Source organism: Homarus americanus, unplaced genomic scaffold (genome assembly GCF_018991925.1).
Source record: "Homarus americanus isolate GMGI-L3 unplaced genomic scaffold, GMGI_Hamer_2.0 scaffold35969, whole genome shotgun sequence".
NCBI classification, from domain to species: domain Eukaryota; kingdom Metazoa; phylum Arthropoda; class Malacostraca; order Decapoda; family Nephropidae; genus Homarus; species Homarus americanus.
The window spans coordinates 1-21,225 of NW_024756774.1; the positions used below are offsets into that span (position 1 = coordinate 1).

General features: G+C 41.2%; 1 protein-coding gene and 1 long non-coding RNA gene across 3 annotated transcripts; one reads left to right on the forward strand and one right to left on the reverse strand.

The window, feature by feature from the left end:
• The first annotated feature begins 110 nt into the window (after positions 1-110).
• Positions 111-586, forward strand: LOC121856900. Its single transcript, XR_006087072.1, has 2 exons — positions 111-240; positions 469-586. It is a non-coding gene; the product is annotated as an uncharacterized LOC121856900 (long non-coding RNA).
• On the reverse strand, positions 551-20,235 carry LOC121856899 (cytochrome P450 6k1-like). 2 transcript variants are annotated; one of them, XM_042352663.1, is made up of 7 exons: positions 20,136-20,235; positions 12,954-13,239; positions 6,966-7,653; positions 5,059-5,277; positions 3,107-3,167; positions 1,878-2,068; positions 551-1,338 (listed from the first exon to the last, which is right to left on the reverse strand). In XM_042352663.1, the coding sequence occupies exons 2-7, from the start codon at positions 13,134-13,136 to the stop codon at positions 1,172-1,174; spliced, it is 1,509 nt and encodes a 502-aa protein (XP_042208597.1). In that variant the 5' UTR covers positions 13,137-13,239; positions 20,136-20,235; the 3' UTR covers positions 551-1,171. The 2 variants fall into 2 exon arrangements, with proteins under 2 accessions (XP_042208597.1, XP_042208598.1); XM_042352664.1 differs by lacking the exon at positions 20,136-20,235 and adding an exon at positions 16,816-16,879.
• Between the last annotated feature and the right edge of the window lie 990 nt (positions 20,236-21,225).

Genomic DNA, 21,225 nt, shown 5'->3' on the forward strand with positions numbered 1-21,225 from the left:
TACTGTAGATCCTTACTTCATATACCACAGAAGTAACAATGACAAATTTAGGAACGACAGCTAAGTATAATGTTGATCCCTGATGATACTAGGAACAGGTGGTATAATGAATGTAATAGTGGTAAGGAATCTATCAACGTATGTATTTAACTGAATCAAACCAACTGCAGCGAAACTCAGCGCATTTATGGAACTAGAGATTAAAGAAAAGTTATTTATTTTAGTTTTAACTGGGCTAAGGTTAAGGTCATACCACAGAAGTAACAATGACAAATTTAGGAACGACAGCTAAGTATAATGTTGATCCCTGATGATACTAGGAACAGGTGGTATAATGAATGTAATAGTGGTAAGGAATCTATCAACGTATGTATTTAACTGAATCAAACCAACTGCAGCGAAACTCAGCGCATTTATGGAACTAGAGATTAAAGAAAAGTTATTTATTTTAGTTTTAACTGGGCTAAGGTTAAGGTCACAGAAGGTCAAAATAGGGCAAAAATTAGTGGTATTTTTTCTGGTGAGAGGTCAAGTTTAATCTACGCAATGAAAAGGCACATTAACTTCAAATTGAGAAAACGACTGCTGAAAGATTTTATATGGTAACGACTGATGTATGGGTCAGAAGTGTGGACACCTTCGGCAGACACCAGCAAGAGAGTTGGGGGCCTTTGAAATGTGGTGTTATAGGCTAATACTAAGAAGAAGCTACACAGACAGGAAAACAAATGAAGAAGTAAAAGATTCGCAAAATCTTCAAGAGAAATAATTGAAATGTACAGAAAAAGAAAAATGGGATATTTTGGTTATATAATTATGGACGAATGGATAATAACAGAGATATTAATGGGCAAAGTTGAAGGTAGGAGGGCCAGGGGAAGACAGAGACTGAGATGGATGAATGAAATTAAAAACTGGGTCTCCAGAGAGATACAAAATCTTGGAGGATCGGTAAAAAACAGCCCGAAAAGGTTTGAGCGGAAGTACTCCACTTTAAACGTTCTTGGGCCAACCCTCAGATATCAGGACGGTACTCTGATTGATTGAATTATGTATTCAAGATGATATATGAAAAAGCTAACTTGTTTCAATAAAAGTTTGGGTTTTCATAGAAAATTTGGTTATATCTGAGCCAAGTCAGGGTCACAATGGAAAGTCAAAATAAGGTGACTTATTGTTCATCTTCGAGTGACTTGAACACGAGCATGATGTCATCTGTGGGTTTCATGGCCACCACGGACAATTTCAATTCTTCATGGCCAGGCGCCAGAGACATCTCAAACTTCAAGATCACCTTAGCCAATGCCAACTTGGCCTCCATGAAGGCGAACCTCATTCCTGCAAGAATATGAAAGACTATGAGAGAGAGAGAGACAGAGAGAGAAAGAGAGAGAGGGTCGTCACACCCAAGTGCAATGTTAACGTCACAAGCAGATCACAATAGAACACACAACTGCTGTGAAGAAGAACAAGAACAACTGAAGATATATGTTGCATATTAAGCTTTAGTAAGTTCTCATGACTTTACCAGATTATAGTATGAATTAAGCAGCTTGCAAAGATAAAGAAATAAATAAATTAAGTTACTTGTCTGTGTACAGTATAAAATTCTAAAGTAAATATCTTCTCATGCATATGACCTTCCACTTTTTTGTATATAAATTAATCAAGTCAAGTTGGTACAGACAGAAAACTGATCTCAGCTACAGCACTACTGTACGGGTGAACTATTTTAATTTGAAACATCAAATTGGTCCTAAACAATTCGGAAAAATGGTCTCACACATTAATAGTTCTGGATTCCAGACCAAAAGATAAAGTGATATCAACATTTAACACAACACAGAGACCAATCATCCAACCGGTCTGGGACTTACCGATGCAGTTTCTGGGTCCAAGACCGAAGGGAAGGTAGGTGCCGCTGATCACATTGTGATTGTTCTCGGGCAAGAATCGGTCTGGGAGGAACTGGTCTGGGTTGGTCCAATAGCGAGGGTCATTTTGAAGACTCCAGACAGGCACGGTAACATGCTGTCCTTTCTTTAAGATAACGTCCGTACCTGGCAACCTGAGAGAGAGAGAGAGAGAGAGAGAGAGAGAGAGAGAGAGAGAGATTCACGTAAACTCAAACAATACTTTATAAAACACTGTATGACTGTACTGTATAAGTGCAAGGCTACAGGTGTATGATTTGTACAGGTGTATGACTGTATGGGATGTGTATTGATGCCCAAATCTGAGATCGTGTATACTGTATTTTTCCACCAAGGACAACTCCCTCCTCCTCCCACCACCCAGTGTCTTGTGTAAGGCAACCAATGACGTCAGCCCAATAGGGTGAGGTAATCTGTGATTGGGTGACACTCCTAGCCAACTTCTCTCGTATAACTGTATAGATGAGTGTATGACTATGGGTGGGTGTATGACAATGGGTGGGTGCATGACTATGGGTGGGTGTATGACAATGGGTGGGTGCATGACTATGGGTGGGTGTATGACTATGGGTGGGTGTATGACTATGGGTGGTGTATGACTATGGGTGGGTGTATGACTATGGGTGGGTGTATGACTATGGGTGGGTGGGTGTATGACTATATGGGTGTGTGTATGACTATGGGTGGGTGTATGACTATGGGTGTGTGTATGACTATGGGTGGGTGTATGACTATGGGTGGGTGTATGACTATGGGTGTGTGTATGACTATGGGTGGGTGTATGATGACTATGGGTGGGTGTATGACTATGGGTGGGTGTACTATGGGTGGGTGTATGACTATGGGTGGGTGTATGACTATGGGTGGGTGTATGACTATGGGTGTGTGTATGACTATGGGTGGGTGTATGACTATGGGTGGGTGTATGACTATGGGTGGGTGTATGACTATGGATGGGTGTATGACTATGGGTGTGTGTATGACTATGGGTGGGTGTATGACTATGGGTGTGTGTGTATGACAGTATGGGTGTGTATATGACATTATGGGTGTGAGTGTATGACTATATGGTTGTGTGTGTATGACAATATGAGTGTGTGTATGACTGTATGAGTATGTGTATAACAGTATGGGTGTGTGTATGGGAGTATGCGTGTGTATGTATGACTAACCTGTAGTCTTGAGAACATTGTCGTTCAATTACTACTGCTATCGGGTTGAGTCTCTGAGTCTCTGTTCGGGAATAATAATAATGAATAATAATAATAATAATAATAATAATAATAATAATAATAATAATAATAATAATAATAATAATAATAGAATTACTACTTCTTCTACTACAGTAATAATACCCTTTCTTGGTCTTGTACTGTACATATACAATTCTCAAGATTCACAAACCCATAAAACATATTACCTGGCAGAGCAATTAACACACCTGAAGATATCTTTGTCAGGTTAGGTTAGGTTAGGTTTCCATTTAACTTTGAATTAAATATTAATGTAAAATATCAACAAATTGTACATCACAGCGTAAATAGATACATCTCATTCTGAAGAGTTTCTCATACATTCACCTGAAAATTAGCCCCTAGATTAGTTCACCTGATGATTAAACACTCTGATGTTACCTTGGGTGGAGGGTTATGATAGGTTAGGTTAGGTTAACATTTGGATGGTTAATTTTACGGTGAAATAGCTGGGAGGGTTAAACTTAAGGTGAATTAATCCGTCAGCAAAGGTCAACCACCGCCAAAAGGGGAGTCAACCACCGTCAGCAGGGGAGTCAACCACCGCCAGCAGGAGTCAACCACCGCCAGCAGGAGTCAACCACAGTCAGCAGGAGTCAACCACAGTCAACAGGAGTTAGCCACAGTCAACAGGGGAAGTCAACCACTATCAGCAGGAGTCAGCCACAGTTAACAGGGGAGTCAACCACCGTCAGCAGGGGAGTCAACCACCGCCAGCAGGCCAGCAGCAACCACAGTCAACAGGTCAACCACAGTCAACAGGAGTTAGCCACAGTCAACAGGGGAAGTCAACCACTATCAGCAGGAGTCAGCCACAGTCAACAGGGGAGTCAACCACCGTCAGCAGGGGAGTCAACCACCGCCAGCAGGGGAGTCAACCACCGCCAGCAGGGGAGTCAACCACAGTCAACAGGAGTCAACCACAGTCAACAGGAGTTAGCCACAGTCAATAGGGGAAGTCAACCACTATCAGCAGGAGTCAGCCACAGTCAACAGGGGAGTCAACCACCGTCAGCAGGGGAGTCAACCACCGCCAGCAGGGGAGTCAACCACAGTCAGCAGGAGTCAACCACAGTCAGGGGTCAGCCACCACAGTCAAGCAGTCAACCACCGCCAGCAGGGGAGTCAACCACCGCCAGCAGGGGAGTCAACCACAGTCAACAGGAGTCAACCACAGTCAACAGGAGTTAGCCACAGTCAATAGGGGAAGTCAACCACTATCAGCAGGAGTCAGCCACAGTCAACAGGGGAGTCAACCACCGTCAGCAGGGGAGTCAACCACCGCCAGCAGGGGAGTCAACCACAGTCAGCAGGAGTCAACCACAGTCAACAGGAGTTAGCCACAGTCAATAGGGGAAGTCAACCACTATCAGCAGGAGTCAGCCACAGTCAACAGGGGAGTCAACCACCGTCAGCAGGGGAGTCAACCACCATCAGCAGGGGAGTCAACCACCGCCAGCAGGGGAGTCAACCACCATCAGCAGGGGAGTCAACCACCGTCAGCAGGAGTCAACCACCGCCAGGAGGGGAGTCAACCACCGCCAGCAGGGGAGTCAACCACCATCAGCAGGGGAGTCAACCACCGTCAGCAGGGGAGTCAACCACCGTGAGGGGCACTGGCCACAGAGCACCGTGCCTCGGTTCGCCAGTAATTTCCCATGATTTTACAACTCTTCCATGGAAGCATTGATCCAATGTCGTTATTCCACAGCAAATTTAGTGTTGCGAGCCAAACGGTGCTCGGCTTTCTCTTGGTAACGCAGCTGAAGAGTAACCACGAGCATCTACTTTATTTCAAACCTCTAAAAGTATTAGTAAATAAAAAAGAAAGAATAAAAAAATATCTAAAAAGTTAAGTAACTGTTCATCACCTGAGAAAATGGCGTCTAAGAATGGCGCCTCCATGATGGTCTGGTAGGTAAGCGTGCCGTGTTCTTCCACTATGTCCCTCAGTTCCTGACGAAGTCGGTGCTGGAGGTGTGGGTTGCGGGCCAGGTAGTAGGAGACGAAGGCCATGGTGCCGGCTGTAGTTTCATGACCCACGATAAGGAATAGGACGGACTGAGCGACGATCGTCGAGTCTTTTATAGCTGGAAAGGAGAGACCAAGAGGTAGTGCTCAGCAGGAAGTGGTCGAGTTGTACTGTACAGTAATGTGAAAGAGCATCGAACCTAACCTAACCTAACCTAACCTAACCGAAAACGTTGATAATTTTACTCTTGGTGAGATATGATACAATTATATAATGACAAGAAACCTTTAGCACAGTCAAATATAAGTTAATCTTAGTTTCACGTAGTCTGGCCTAAACACACATGAGCTTATCTTATTATACCCAGTCTAATATAACATAACCTAATCTAACCCCAGTATAACCTAACCTAACCTAACCTAACCTAACCTAACTTAACCTAACCTCATCCCAGACAAACTTAAACTAACTTAAACGTATTCCATTCTAATCTAACTTATCCTACTCTGAGAACATAATAAGAATGAAAGAAACCTGAGCAGCGTTAGGTTAAGAAAGGCTTTACTTGTACCTTGATCCCCCATAAAAACTATTGCAAGTTAATAAAAGATCATTGTCAAACTGAACGTCCACACCTACAGTACGAGATCTTAACCCAAGAGAGTAAAACAGTACAGAGGAAAAGTCGTATTTTAAGTGACACCCAATAGGTTTCAAGTCTTGCAATCACATAAAACAAAGAAATAAATAAAATAATGAGAAAATTACGTCCCATGCTACTTAAGTTGCTACTTAATCAAAAAGCTTATTACGATGCTTGTTTTGTTTTTTTTGTCAGCTGCATTTTGTGCTGTACACTTGGCATTAATCTGTCAATGCATACTAATGGGAGCTCAGACTGGCAGCTAATAAATTCAAAGAACTAAACCTATCGTGAGCAGAATCTACACAATAAAATTCGTTAAGTAGCGGTGTCACAGTATTTCCTTGGCACCTCTTAAAAACTTTAAATGAAAGAAATTACAAATACTGTGAAAAAAAGTTATTCTTTACATTGATACACTGTAAACTGTTAGGCCCCGCTGAATCTATTTGGAGATCAACAGCCAACACCAACTTTTAAGCGTGATTAAATTACAGGGGAACAAAATATTGTAATTTAGACAACAGTTAAATCTCGTGTGATAAGTCACTTTAAAACCCCGTCAAGTGCAGACAAAATATATTCTTTCCTTTTTAATTTTTCTTACATTAATTCCTAACCTTAAAGACATTTCTCATTAAATGCATCGAATCTAATATTATTATCAATAGTGTTGCATTATTGAGTAATTCACGTATGTTCTTTAGTTTATAAGGAATTCATGCATATAAACAATAGGGTATTGTTATTGTACATCTCAGCTGATAAACGCTATGACCATATTTGGTGGCCTCTGTCTTGTGTTGACCAAAGATGTTCTATCAACTGTAATGTTTACATAAACATCGAATGAAAACAGATTATGAGTTATATCATTACCAGGAGGCAGGGGGTGACTTGAGGCTCCAGGTGGCGTCTTCTAACTAAGGCTCTGGATTTTCGAAGATTCGTTTATATAGTTTTAATTTTAATTGGTGAAAATGCATATTATAACTGATTAACTTACAAAGACGGAGGCCAAGATGAGTACTAAACAGTGCCGATACTGTCTTAATTAACTGATCGCCTTCTGTTTGTCCCTCTGGGAGAAGAAAATCATCCTCCCAACCGATGCCAAATCTGAATTTAAACAAATACTAAACAAAGACCTGAACAACACTCACGGTACTTAGGTGTCTTGGTGTTCGAGTTGCTCTGCTCCTCCCGCTGTTCTAGCAACAGGTCCAGGAAGTCTCCCCGCTTCACTCCCATCTCTCTATTCTTAATTGTCTCCTCCACCACGCGCTGGAAGAACAGGAACGGTGGAGTGGTAAAAGAAATCCCGATTGCATTCAACACTGAATTAGGTAGCGTTAACAGAGCTATTCCCCGTAATATTCCCCGCGCGCTGATGGCGTTCAGCTCACTTGCTTTCTTGCAAAATTCTTCCTCCTCATTGTTGATGGAGTTGCACTCGATACCGAAAGCACAGGTACCTATAACATCCATGACATAACGGGCGTAAATTGTCTTTGTCTTAACGAAAGATTTCTCTTGGCAGTGTCGCTGAAGACGTTCTATTAAAGCATCTGCTTTCTCCTCCACTAGGTGGTACATTTGACGCATCCTGCCGGAGGTGAAAGTTGGGGACATAATAGACCTGACGCCTTTCCAGTGGCTGCCGTTGATGAGAAAAAGCATTTCTCTAAAGCATTCGTCTTTCTTGGAATTACCAAATGTCCTGCGTTCGCTGAAGTGGTCAAAGTCCTGAATCATAATGCGCTTGACTAGCCCAGGGTCACGCACGATCAGGGACGGCTTGAAGATCTCGTAGGCGCCTACGAAGTTGTTCCCTTCATTCTCGTGATACGTCTGGGTGAAGAGAAACATTAACATGTATTTAAATAACATGTAGATGTTATAGGATCAAACACGGGGGCACATTATGAAAATAGTTGTGGCGTCATGAACAAATAGTATTTTTCTTTTAAGTAAGACATAAGGATCTCGGTTCATACTTGTAAATTGTTTTGGGGGTTGAAATTCTTGGATGATGGCAGGTAAGTGTTGTCTTAAATCATGTAAATATTTGCTACTGTAGCTACTAAGGGTATTACAGCTGACTGATTTAACCAATAGCATTGTTATAGAATATCAACATTTGAACTAAGAAACTTAAGGACAAAATAAACAAGTTGTTTTACTTGAACATTTCTTACACGACAGTGTGATTAGAGTTAACAGATTGTTGATATTGTACAGAGAACTGTGAGAGGCTGTGTAGTGTCATGGGTGAGGCCAGGGCTGGTCTTTGGGGGTGAAGCGGTGAGAGGGACCCAGGCTCACCAGCAGGGGTTAAAAACAACCTCGGGTAATAAAGCTCATCTGAATCACAAATTCACCATATTGTAATACCGGTAAAGGCTAGTGCTACTTCAGAACAGGGATGTGCCCTTCTGAGGGCCGAACTTCTGACCGAGTTAGAGAGGGTCAAGGAAGAAAACTTGAAATTAAAGGAAGTGTTAGTGAAGATGAAGAAAGAAACAAGAGAAGGAAAGCCAGTGTCTGACGAAAACTCAGGAGAATGGAAGGTTGTGAGGAGAGGAACGACCAAACTGGTGGTAAGAAAACACACCAAGGATAAGACAACAGCAGCTAAGTGTAAAAACTCTTTTAGTCCTTTGATAGACGAAGTGGACGTTAGCATAGTCAGGGACAGGGTGAACAAGGAAGGTAAGAAAACCTTAATTGTTGGCGATTACCAGGTACGGTATTTGGATAGAGCTTTTTGTGGTAAAAAGAAAAATAGGATGAGGGTTTGCTTGCCAGGAGCTGGGGTGGGGGATATACAGTAGTTGACAGGATGGACAATATCTTGTCTGGTAATGGGAACAAACCTATTATCTGCCTCAGTGCAGAAGGCAATGATATTAGCCGGTGTTTTTGTGAGGAGCTCCTTGATACGTTCAAGACAGCTATAGAACATGTTAGGTAGACGGGAGGGATCCCTATCATATGGGGTGTCCTGTCTAGAAAGAAAGGTGGCAATGAATGGTTGTCAAGGGCAGTTGGTGTCAACGGCAGTTTTGACAGATATTGCAAGTCAATATCAGTCCCATTCGTGGGCAACTGGGACAACTTTTGCGGAAGAAGGGACCTTTATGCTAAGGATGGGGTACATCTGTCTAGGGCTGGGGTGGCATCTCTGGCTGGCTATCTCAAGAGGGCAATTCAAAAAATGTCGAAATCTTTAAATTGCTAGGGGAACATATGGGTACGGAGGTGGAGGAGACTGCAGTGGCAGAGGATAAACAAAGTGAAAGGTTACAGAGAAATAGTGCTAGGAATGATGACGAAACTAATTTAGGCAGGGAGTTAAAACCCAAACGCGTCAAAGAGAGGACTCAGAACACGACTAACGTAAATGTCTATTACTCAAACAGTAGGAGTATGAGAAACAAAATGGATGAAATCAGGGCGTTGGAATGTACCTAAAAAAATCGATATAATAGCATTCACCGAAACATGGATAAACTTAGACTCACGTAAGTTACCTGTCGAGTACCAAATTACAGGTTGCAAATTATGCCATACCGATAGGCAGATTAGGAAAGGTGGCGGAGTAGCAATCTATGTCAGGGATAATGTGAAATGTGAAATAAATTAGGAAATAAAAACTGAACTGAATAAAGAATCAATTTTGATAGAATTAACCGATGGTAGGGGAAATCTAATCACCTCCTAATCTTGATAGAGTTAATGAGCGACTTATTTGGGATGAAATAACACAGGGCATCCAGACACAGCAACGTCTGTATAGTAGGCGACTTTAACTTTAGTCAAATAAATTGGATCGACCTTACTGATAACCCAGAATCAGAGGATTTTCTTGAAACAATCCAGGACTGTTTCCTAAGCCAACATATAACCGAACCCACCCGGGGTAATAATATACTCGATTTAGTTCTGTCATACTGAGAAAACCTCATTAGTACTGCCGAGGTAGGGAACGAACTTGCGAACAGCGGCCACAAAGAAATTAGATTCATATTAGAATTTAAGGCAGTGGCAAGGAAAATTCCATTAAAGTTCCAGATTTCAGAAGGGCAAACTTTGATAGTTTGAAAAGGCAGCTGAGAAAAGAGGTATCACGTTTGGGTGTGAATTATATGACCTCACACAATGTACCCACAGAGGGCGACCTCACTCTACTTGGAGACCTGACAACGATAACCTCACAAAATATAACGGCTGAGGATGACCTGATCACAAGATCTGAGGTTGACGAGTTCCACAACAATTTAAATATTGAGTTACTTAATGCACAAAGGCAGAAAATACCATACAGAAAACATGGATCATATAACAATGACTCTAATGGATAAATAATTATTTAAAGAATATTATTGGACAAAGGAAGGCTATAGGTAGGAGAATAAATCGTGATGAAATTTACCACCAAGATTATTATAAGGTATTGGCCAGTAGGGTTAAGACCGAGATAAGAAAAGCAAAGAGGAATAATGAACTGAAGGTAGCAAGGGAGGCAAAGTCAAACCCCAAGGGATTCTTTCAAATGTATCAAACTAAAACACGATAAAAGATTGGACGAATACAGTCAGATACCAGCGAGCTAACTGATAACGACGGAGAAATTAGCAATAATATGAATAAATATTTTTCAATAGTTTTCACCACCGAAAATTTAAATATGATACCCGAGGCACGGACTATATACAGAGATAGTGAAGAAAATAGATTAAGCGAGATAGTAGTGAATAGTAACGATGTTAGTAAGCAAATAGACAAACTAAAGCCTAATAAGTCACCAGGTCTCTATGATATATTTGCCAGAGTATTAAAGGAATGTAAAGAAGAGCTTAGTATGCCCTTAGCAAAGTTGTTTAACATGTCCTTAAAACCGTATGTAATTACCAGAATCCTGGAGGATAGCGAATGTAATACCGATTTTCAAGAAGGGAGATAGATTACTATCCTCTAACTATCGTCCAATCAGTTTAACATCAATTGTAGGCAAATTATAACTGGAAGCAATAATTTCAAACTCTATTCGAAATCACCTGGAGAAGCACAAGTTGATCACTGATTCCCAACATGGCTTCACAAGCGGGCGATCATGTCTAACTAATCTGTTAACATTCTTTTCAGCTGTTTTAGAATCAATGGACGATGGGCACGACTATGATGTGGTATACCTCGACTATAGCAAAGCCTGTGACAGAGTTCCCCACGAAAGACTAATAAGAAAAGTGGAGGCTCATGGCATTGGAGGAGATATTATAAAATGGATTAGGGCGTCGTTACAGGACAGGAAACAGCGAGTGAGCATAAACTGCAGTAAATCCGACTGGAGTAACATCACTAGTGGAGTACCCCAAGGCTCAGTACTTGGACCATTATTTTTTATTATATATATAAACGACGTAGATATCGGCATAGACAGCAACATGCGTAAATTTGCAGATGCCACTAAAATAGGGCGTGTAATTAAATCTGACTAGGGCTCCGCAAACTATAGGAAGATCTAAAAAACAAAAAATCGAGTCGTCTAAAAAATGGCAGATGAAATTCAATGTGGACAAATGTAAAGTACTTAGTCCAGGAGATGTAAACAGAGAAACCAGATGAACAACGTTGTTGTAGAGAAATCCGACTGTGAGAAAGATTTAGGAGTAATGATAAGTAGAAATCTTAAGCCAAGTAAACAATTTGTATTTGCTCGAAACAAGGCTAATAAAGTATTTGGTTTCATACAAAGGAGTGTTAATTACAAGACTAGCGAAGTCATCCTAAAACTATATCTTGCGCTTGTGAGACCTCACCTGGATTATGCAGTTCAATTCTGGTCATCGTAAGACAGAATGGATATAGAATCCCTAGAAAGAATTCAGAGGAGAATGACAAGACTAATCCCGGGCATTAATAACCTTGAGTACAGAGACAGGTTAAAGCATCTCAATTTGCACTCCCTCGAGAGACGTAGAGTGAGGGGCGATATTATAGAGGTGTATAAATGGAAGTCAGGGCTAAACAAAGGGGACATTACAAAAATACTCAAACTATCCAACCAGGAGCGAACTCGTAACAATGGTCTTAAGTTAGATAAATTTAGATTTAGGCGCGAGATAGGTAAACATTGGTTTGGAAATAGAATAGTGGCTGAGTGGAACAAGTTACCAAACATCATCATTAACTCTAATACGCTGGATAGCTTCAAACATAGGTTGGATGGATATATGAGCAATAGGGGTTAGGTGTAAACGGGACTGCCCAGTATGGGCCAATAGGCCCACTGCAGTTTCCTCCATTCTTATGTTCTTATGTTCTTCTTATGATCAGTGTGTGTGTGTGTGTGTGTGTGTGTGTGTGTGTGTGTGTGTGTGTGGGTGTGTGTGTGTGTGTGTGTGTGTGCGTGCGTGCGCGTGGTAATATAAAAACTAAGTGGAGTCGGGTACCTGGGTCACCTTTTTTAAGAAAATTTATCTTGGTCCATTAAATCCCAAATATATTATGGTCAACTCTTCCCCGACTTAGACGAGGGGTTAGCAGTCAAGGTGAATTAATTACTCCTGCCTGAACTCAAACTTAACCAGGTGACAATTTCCTCCAACAAATTTGAAATGAGTCGTGTAATTCTTCGAGGTCTGAGACCGACACCAAGACTGAAACAACAGAGCCTCGAGACCCACACCACTGGATCTGAGAAACCACTGTACCAATGTTTCAATACCATGTACTGTATTGTAAACTCCTAGCACCCAGAGGAACATTCTAAAACATATAGCTGTACACACACACACACACACACAGAGTTGCAGGCTTTAAAGCTAGAGCGATAAAAAGCTGGATGGGCTATACATATGAATTATAAAGGTTTAAAAGCATCTCAAAGTATTTTCGTGAACGGTGGTATCGTTCTAAAAGGGATAAGCAAAACAAAAACGAACCTGATGATTCCACGGAGTGTATACAGTGAGTAACTGTGAAACGTTGTCAATGAATCACTGTATATGCAAACTCAAGTGGATATATTGACCCTATAATCAGTGGATCCTATAATCAATTAGGTGGGAATACAGGCGTACATTCATCACCAGACACTTGTATATAAAGAACGTTAGGTTGGGTTAGGTTAGGTTAGACAGCCTTACCTCATTTAGGAAGTACCAAAAGGGTTTAGTACGCTTGAAGATCATGTGGAGATAAATGTAAAAGTTGCGAAAAACGGAATTTGAGGGAACACCACGTGATGACCAGTACGAACACTTCCTCCAGCAATACACAATGAACAGTAACACCACTGCCAGACCCACAGTCCACGTTGATGCCTCCATATTTGTTTTATTCCCTGGGTTTTTCTCTCTCTTGTTTTTTTATTGTTTCATATTCCACTTCTTGTCGTGTCATATACGTTCTCCGTGTCTCCTCTTGCTCAATCTGAAGAAGTAAAAAAGTAATATAGATTAGAGTGTCGTAGTTTAATTTTTTCTCGGGACCAGATAACCGTACCAGTCACATCTGAGCCTCAGTAAATTTGGGGTACTATTGCAGGGGCGAGTCACCTGAAGATTAACCACCCCACCTTATATTCCCTGAAGATTAACCACCCCACCTTATATTCCCTGAAGATTAACCACCCCACCTTATATTCCCTGAAGATTAACCACCCACCTTATATTCCCTGAAGATTAACCACCCCACCTTATATTCCCTGAAGATTAACCACCCCACCTTATATTCCCTGAAGATTAACCACCCCACCTTATATTCCTTGAAGATTAACCACCCCACCTTATATTCTCTGAAGATTAACCACCCCACCTTATATTCCCTGAAGATTAACCACCCCACCTTTTATTCCCTGAAGATTAACCACCCCACCTTATATTCCCTGAAGATTAACCACCCCACCTTTTATTCCCTGAAGATTAACCACCCCACCTTATATTCCCTGAAGATTAACCACCCCACCTTATATTCCCTGAAGATTAACCACCCCACCTTTTATTACCTGAAGATTAACAACCCTTAATCTAACCTACATTACCTAAACTTAAGCCCCCAAATAATAATGGGCTGGTTAATCTTCAGGTGAGGTAAACTGGGACTGTATAATCTTTAGGTAATTCATTTTAAACGGGAATAGTTTTTTTTTTCATAATTTATGCTGACCAGTTGGACACTTCCTCACAACTCCAGTTACAGGTTTTCTTTTTGTAATAACTATCATATATTATTTACAACTGTTTTGGAGAGGTGAGGATGAACCACACTGGCTCAATGCAACATACTGGCTCATTGCACCACACTGGGTCAATGCATCACACTGGCTCATTACATCACACTGGGACAATGCACCACACTGGCTCATTGCATCACACTGGGACAATGCATCACACTGGCTCATTGCATCACACTGGGTCAATGCACCACACTGGCTCATTGCATCACACTGGGTCAATGCATCACACTGGCTCATTGCATCACACTGGGTCATTGCATCACTCTGGCTCATTGCACCACACTGGGACAATGCATCACACTGGCTCATTGCATCACACATTGCATCACATCACACTGGCTCATTGCATCACACTGGGTCAATGCATCACACTGGCTCATTGCATCACACTGGGTCAATGCATCACACTGGCTCATTGCACCACACTGGGACAATGCATCACACTGGCTCATTGCATCACACTGGGTCAATGCATCACACTGGCTCATTGCATCACACTGGGTCAATGCATCACACTGGCTCATTGCACCACACCGGGTCAATGCACCACACTGGCACCACACTCATTGCATTGCACACTGGCATCACACTGGTCAATGCATCACACTGGCTCATTGCACCACACTGGGTCAATGCATCATTGCACCACACTGGCTCATTGCACACAATGCATCACTGGCTCATTGCATGGGTCAATGCATCACACTGGCTCATTGCACCACACTGGCCATCATGCATCACACTGGCTCATTGCACCACACTGGCTAATTGCATCACACTGGGTCAATGCACACACTGGCTCATTGCACCACACTGGGTCAATGCATCATTGCATCACACTGGGTCAATGCATCACACTGGCTCATTGCACCACACTGGCTCATTGCATCACACTGGGTCAATGCATCACACTGGCTCATTGCACCACACTGGGTCAATGCATCACACTGGCTCATTGCATCACACTGGGTCAATGCATCACACTGGCTCATTGCACCACACTGGCTCATTGCATCACACTGGGTCAATGCATCACACTGGCTCATTGCACCACACTGGGTCAATGCATCACACTGGCTCATTGCATCACACTGGGTCAATGCATCACACTGGCTCATTGCACCACACTGGCTCATTGCATCACACTGGGTCAATGCATCACACTGGCTCATTGCACCACACTGGGTCAATGCATCACACTGGCTCATTGCATCACACTGGGTCAATGCATCACACTGGCTCATTGCACCACACTGGCTCATTGCATCACACTGGGTCAATGCAACATACTGGCTCATTGCACCACACTGGGTCAATGCATCACACTGGCTCATTGCACCACACTTGGTCAATGCATCACACTGCCTCAACACAGGATGCGATTTTTCCCCACCATGTATTACCCACACTACTTTTACTATTGTATTCAAATTACCAGCAAGTAAATGTCCAGGTAACCCTTTCTAAATAAAAACCCCTTTATATTACTTTATTTACTTAATTCATGTTGAAAATAATGAATTACAACTTGAAAATAGCCCAAACAAGTAATGTGGTTAACAAGTGTATGGTAATGTTAAAGGTATTACAAACCAACGTACTATTTAACTGAATAGAAAAATCCAAACATTTATATAATAATAATAGTGAAATATCAGCAAACACACAAAAAGTATAAAAAGTATAAATTGCTAGTTCAACATAAGAAAATTTTAACTCTAACGCTAAGTCACAAATAGGCACATTTAACATATCTAACAAGCATCATCCGTAACCTTAATAATTTAATAACTAATCATTGTGACTGTAAGAAGCGCTGGAAAAAACGCCATTAAAAACAAGGCGTAGACTAACTCATTCTTGGCAACTTCCACACACACACACACACACACACACACACACACAGACTGATATAGCTATGAGAACAGCTCAGTCCAAACCATTGTAAAAATTATCAACAACTCGTAATCAACCAATGTATTCACTCCCAGCCAATTTTATCTTTTTTGCACTGTCAGTATGTTAAAACGCCCTGTAGTATAACCTTCTCCCCCACCTTGTTATTATATATCATAATTGTATCACTTACGTTAATTGTATACTATTTATCAATCAAGTGACCCATTCCCCAATTATGTAACTGAATATTTTCAACCTTTTGGCTGCCGTGATCTTTCAATACACAGTAAATTATTATTATTATTATTATTATTAGACATACACAGTTACACACACAGACATACACAGTTACACACATACACATAGATATACACAGTTACACACAGACATACACAGACCACTCACACAGACATACACACATACCCACACAAACACAAACACAGACATACACAGACAAACACAAACACAGACCCACACAGACATACACAAACACAGACCCACACACACATACACAAACACAGACCCACACAGACATACACAAACACAGACCCACACACACATACATACACAAACACAGACCCACACAGACATACACAAACACAGACCCACACAGACAAACACAAACACAGACCCACACAGACATACACAAACACAGACCCACACAGACAAACACAAACACAGACCCACACGTAAACAAAATACTCTTAAATTTCTCAGTGATTCGTAAGTTAAATTTCAAATATAAAATCTAAAGCGGGATATGACTTATATTAGGAATCTTTGAGAATTCGAATAAATATATACTGTAGATTCAAACCTCAAACTAAACATTTACACTTCACATAACCTGCCATGGGCGACGGTCCACTTACGAATTGGTAAAAACAGAGTCAACAATGTACACAGATATTGTGCTCTTAACACTATGACTAAGGTTCAAAAGTGACTGGGGCTATCAGCTTACCTTGATAACCTGTGGGTGTTGGCTACACTGATCTACAGCAGGTTGATACCACATACCCCAGGAATATTGATTATCTAAAGTTAATTCTATTACCCAATAACACCATTGTAATATTTATTTAGAAATACGAAGAATATAAGATATTTTCAGAAATACTTGTACATTTTGGGGGAATGTTTGGTACTTATAATAAATGCCTCGTTTTTTTATGACGCTGTAAGGCAACTTTAACTGACGTAACCTGATGCCTCAGCTGACGACAAAGTGATGCAATAATTACCTTTTTTATTTGTTTAGAAATTTACAAAAGTTTCACTTGATAAGTATCTTAACAGACGCCTAAATTTTCAAGTTCCACGTCGTAACTTGAAAATCAAAGCGCATCTGGGAGGAGAATTATTAGAAAAAAAATATCTTTCACAACCGTCCGAATTTCTAGATTTTATTTTTTTATTTTTATTTATTTATTGGGCACTCCTCTACAGCCTTGTGCAAGGTGAAGCGCAGAAGCGTTTACAGTGCCCAACAAGGAAGCATGCTAACTTCATGCTTGCCTTTATGTCTCATGAGTTAAGGGCATAGAAGCCTGAAGAGTCAATGGTTTATGTCATCAAGTTATTGGAAGCTCCAACAACTTGTCCCCGAATACGAATTCGCAACTTTCGATTTACACCAGGTACCTACTTTACTGCTAGGTGAACAGGGACTAATGGGGGCCAGGAAGTATGTCCAAACAACTTCCACCGGCCCGGGAATTTCTAGATAACGCCACAGCTTTGATTAAGGTTACTGTTGTTTGATCTGAGTTTTTTGAATAGTATGTTTTGCCTTTGTGCATTAAGTAACTCATTATTTAATTTGTCGTGGAACTCGGCAACCTCAGATCTCGCTATCAGGTCTGTTTCAATCGTCGGGTCCAATAGTTCACCCCCAAGCGTGATACCCCTTCTCTCAACAGCCTCTTCAAACTATAAAAGTTTGCCCTTCTGAAATCTGGGACTTTTGTGGAATTTTCCTTATGGCTGCCCTGGAAATCTAACTGGAATCTAATTTCTTTGTGATCGGTGTTTGCAAGTTTGTTCCCTACCTCGACATGACTAATGAGGTTTTCTTTGTTCGACAGAACTAAATCGAGTAATACTAAACAAATTTTTCGAATGGTCGGAAAAATGGCAGATGAAATTCAATGTGGACAAATGTAAAGTACTCAGTATAGGAGATGTAAACAGGGAAACCAGTTACCAGATGAACAACGATGCCATTGTGGAATCCGACTGCGAGAGAGATTTAGGAGTAATGATAAGTAGGAATCTTAAGCCAAGTAAACAATGTGTTTTAGCTCGTAACAAGGCTAATAAAGTACTTGGGTTCATACAAAGGAGTGTTAGTTACAAGACTAGCGAGGTCATCTTAAAATTATATCTAGAGCTTGTGAGACCTCACCTGGATTACGCAGTTCAGTTCTGGTCACCGTATTACAGAATGAATATAGAATCATTGGAAAGAATCCAGAGGAGAATGACAAGACTAATCCCGGGCATTAGGAACCTTGAATACAGAGACAGGTTAAAGCATCTTAATTTGCACTCTCTCGAGAGACGTAGAGTGAGGGGCGACATGATAGAGGTGTATAAATGGAAGTCAGGGTTAAACAAAGGGGACATTACAAAGGTACTCAACTATCCAACCAGGAGCGAACTCGTAACAATGGTTTTAAATTAGACAAATTTAGATTTCGGCGTGAAATTGGTAAACACTTGTTTGGATGATTGGAACATGTTACCAATTATCATCATTAACTGGAATACGCTGAATAGCTTCAAACATAGGTTGGATGCTTATATGAGCAATAGGGGTTGGGTATAAACGGGACTGCCCAGTATGGGCCAATAGGCCTGCTGCAGTTTCCTCCATTCTTATGTTCTTATGTTCTTATATTATTACCCCGGGTGGGTTCGGTTATATGTTGACTTAGGAAACAGTCCTGGATTGTATCAAGAAAATCCTCTGATTCTGAGTTACCCGTAAGGTCAATCCAATCTATTTGGCCAAAGTTAAAGTCGCCTACTATACAGACTTTGTTGTGTATGGAAGCCCTGTGCATTTCATCCCAGATAAGTCGCTCATTAACTCTATCAAGATTGGGAGGTCTATATATTACTCCTGTGATTAATTTTCCCCTACCGTCGATTAATTCTATCCAAACTGTTTCTGTATTCCGCTCAGTTTTTATTTCCTTATTTATTTCACACTTCAGATTATCCCTGACATAGATTGCTACTCCGCCTCCTTTCCACATTGTTGTACTTCATCTAAATTTAACCCTTTCACTATATGTATCTCTAATGGGTAAACCTGATGTATGTACACATAGTGGAGATAGGCTGGCGTAGGCGTAAAACGGAATGTAGCTTAATATATTAAAGAAAGGAACATTTTGCACTCATTTAGACATAAAACGGGAGAGTAAAATCTGGCTTACACGTAGAACAAGGTATTAATAAAAATACAATTGATAAAAACTGAAGGTGTAGAAAAAGAGCTTAGGATAAAATGATGAATAAGAAAAATAAATAATAGGAAAAAAAGGCGCGACGGGGAGTTCCCCTGAGATGACGTCAACAAAGAAAGCGATAAAGGTCATTTCCTTCTGTTACGTCAGCTGAGAGGGAACCTGACAGCCTAACTGACCTACAGTGTGTCTAAAGTTTGTGTAAGTTGAATATTCCTCGTAAATAAAAATGTTCCAAGCTTTTTAAGTTAAAAACACGAAAATATAATACCTAGAAATAGTTTTTACCGAATCTATCTATCTATCTATCTGTCTATCTATCGATCTATCTATCTATTTATCTATCTATCTATCTATCAGTCTTTCTATGTGAGATTTCATCAAATTGGTTCACTTGTAAGTTACTATATAAACACGCTGCCATGGAGATAACAAAATAGTAACATCATCCTAAATATATAAAAATAATAACAGAATAATGCTGTAACGTTATCCTAGAGGCAGAGAATAACAAGTCCCAGAGATGGATATAAGAATGGCATCAATACAGTCATCATGTTAGCCTAGGGCTCCACTGTACAGGCCTCGGTAGAGGTAGTAACAGAATTTGACCAACACCCCAGACTAACATCACTATAGACAGACTAGAAAATATCTACTCTATACCATAATCACTTTACATAATTATAAACTACCAAGAGTAGTACGGTACAAACCTGTTAGAGCTCTTCAAGCGACGCACAGCGACTAAAGCTCAGGCTTCTCTAGATATGATAATAACGACGACCTTGCATCAGAATTCCACCAAGTTGCAAGATACCTCTACACAGCAGCGTTATAATAGTCTTTATTCATTATTTGAAGTCATTTCAAATAATTTATTTGTTATGGGACTCGACGTCTCCAAAGCATTTGACAGGCAGTCTTTGCTTTCTAAACTTCCCTCTTATGGTTCTCTCCCCCACTTTGTTTTCTAATCTCTAGCTTCCTTGAGAACCGATCCATGGCAGTTGTTGTCGTTAGGCCACCTGGCTTATTGCATCATAAACTTTGTAATTACTATATTGAATCGGGGTGCTTGAGGACATTCTTGCTGTTTATCCCAAATTTGCTAGCCCACACTGATTAGTCTTCAATTAGAATATGACGTCCAATGTATATGAACTACTGTCCTGCATGGCAGTGAACAGTAACATTGTAGTGGATTCCTCCCCTACAAACGCTGTTTGCCGCCGAGTAGCCGACCCCGCGAATTCCCCAGTGCATACCTCGTGGTCTTGGTCAACCATGCGCCGCCATACATGACGGAGGTCAACTATTAAGCCACGCCTACTTCCGCTATATTAGACCTGACCTCGTGGTGACCTACCTCTCTTTTCTACTTACAGCCACCAGCAAGCAACGCCTCCTCCTCCTCCTCCTCCTGCCTGGCGGTCCTCGCTCCCGCCGGCGACCATGGCGACCCACAAGCTGGTCCTCCTCTGAGCACCCTCACCAACCAGCTCTCTCTACTCAACGCTTGTAACCATGCTGCCTTCCCAGCACCAAGCTGCATTATACATTTAATACACTATGTATACAGAGAGCATATTGTGAGTTTCCTTTCTCCATCCCATCCTGAGTGTGAACCCAAACATAACGTACCCCACAAATGCTGACCCCCGGAGATTCGCACCCACACAGGATGGAGGAGAAACCGATCACTCTCCCAGTCTTCAAGCAACATGGAAGACTGGCTTATCCACACAGAGGCAGCTCTCACCGGCTCTACAGCTACTGTCTCTACACTGCAGGTTGACACCCTTG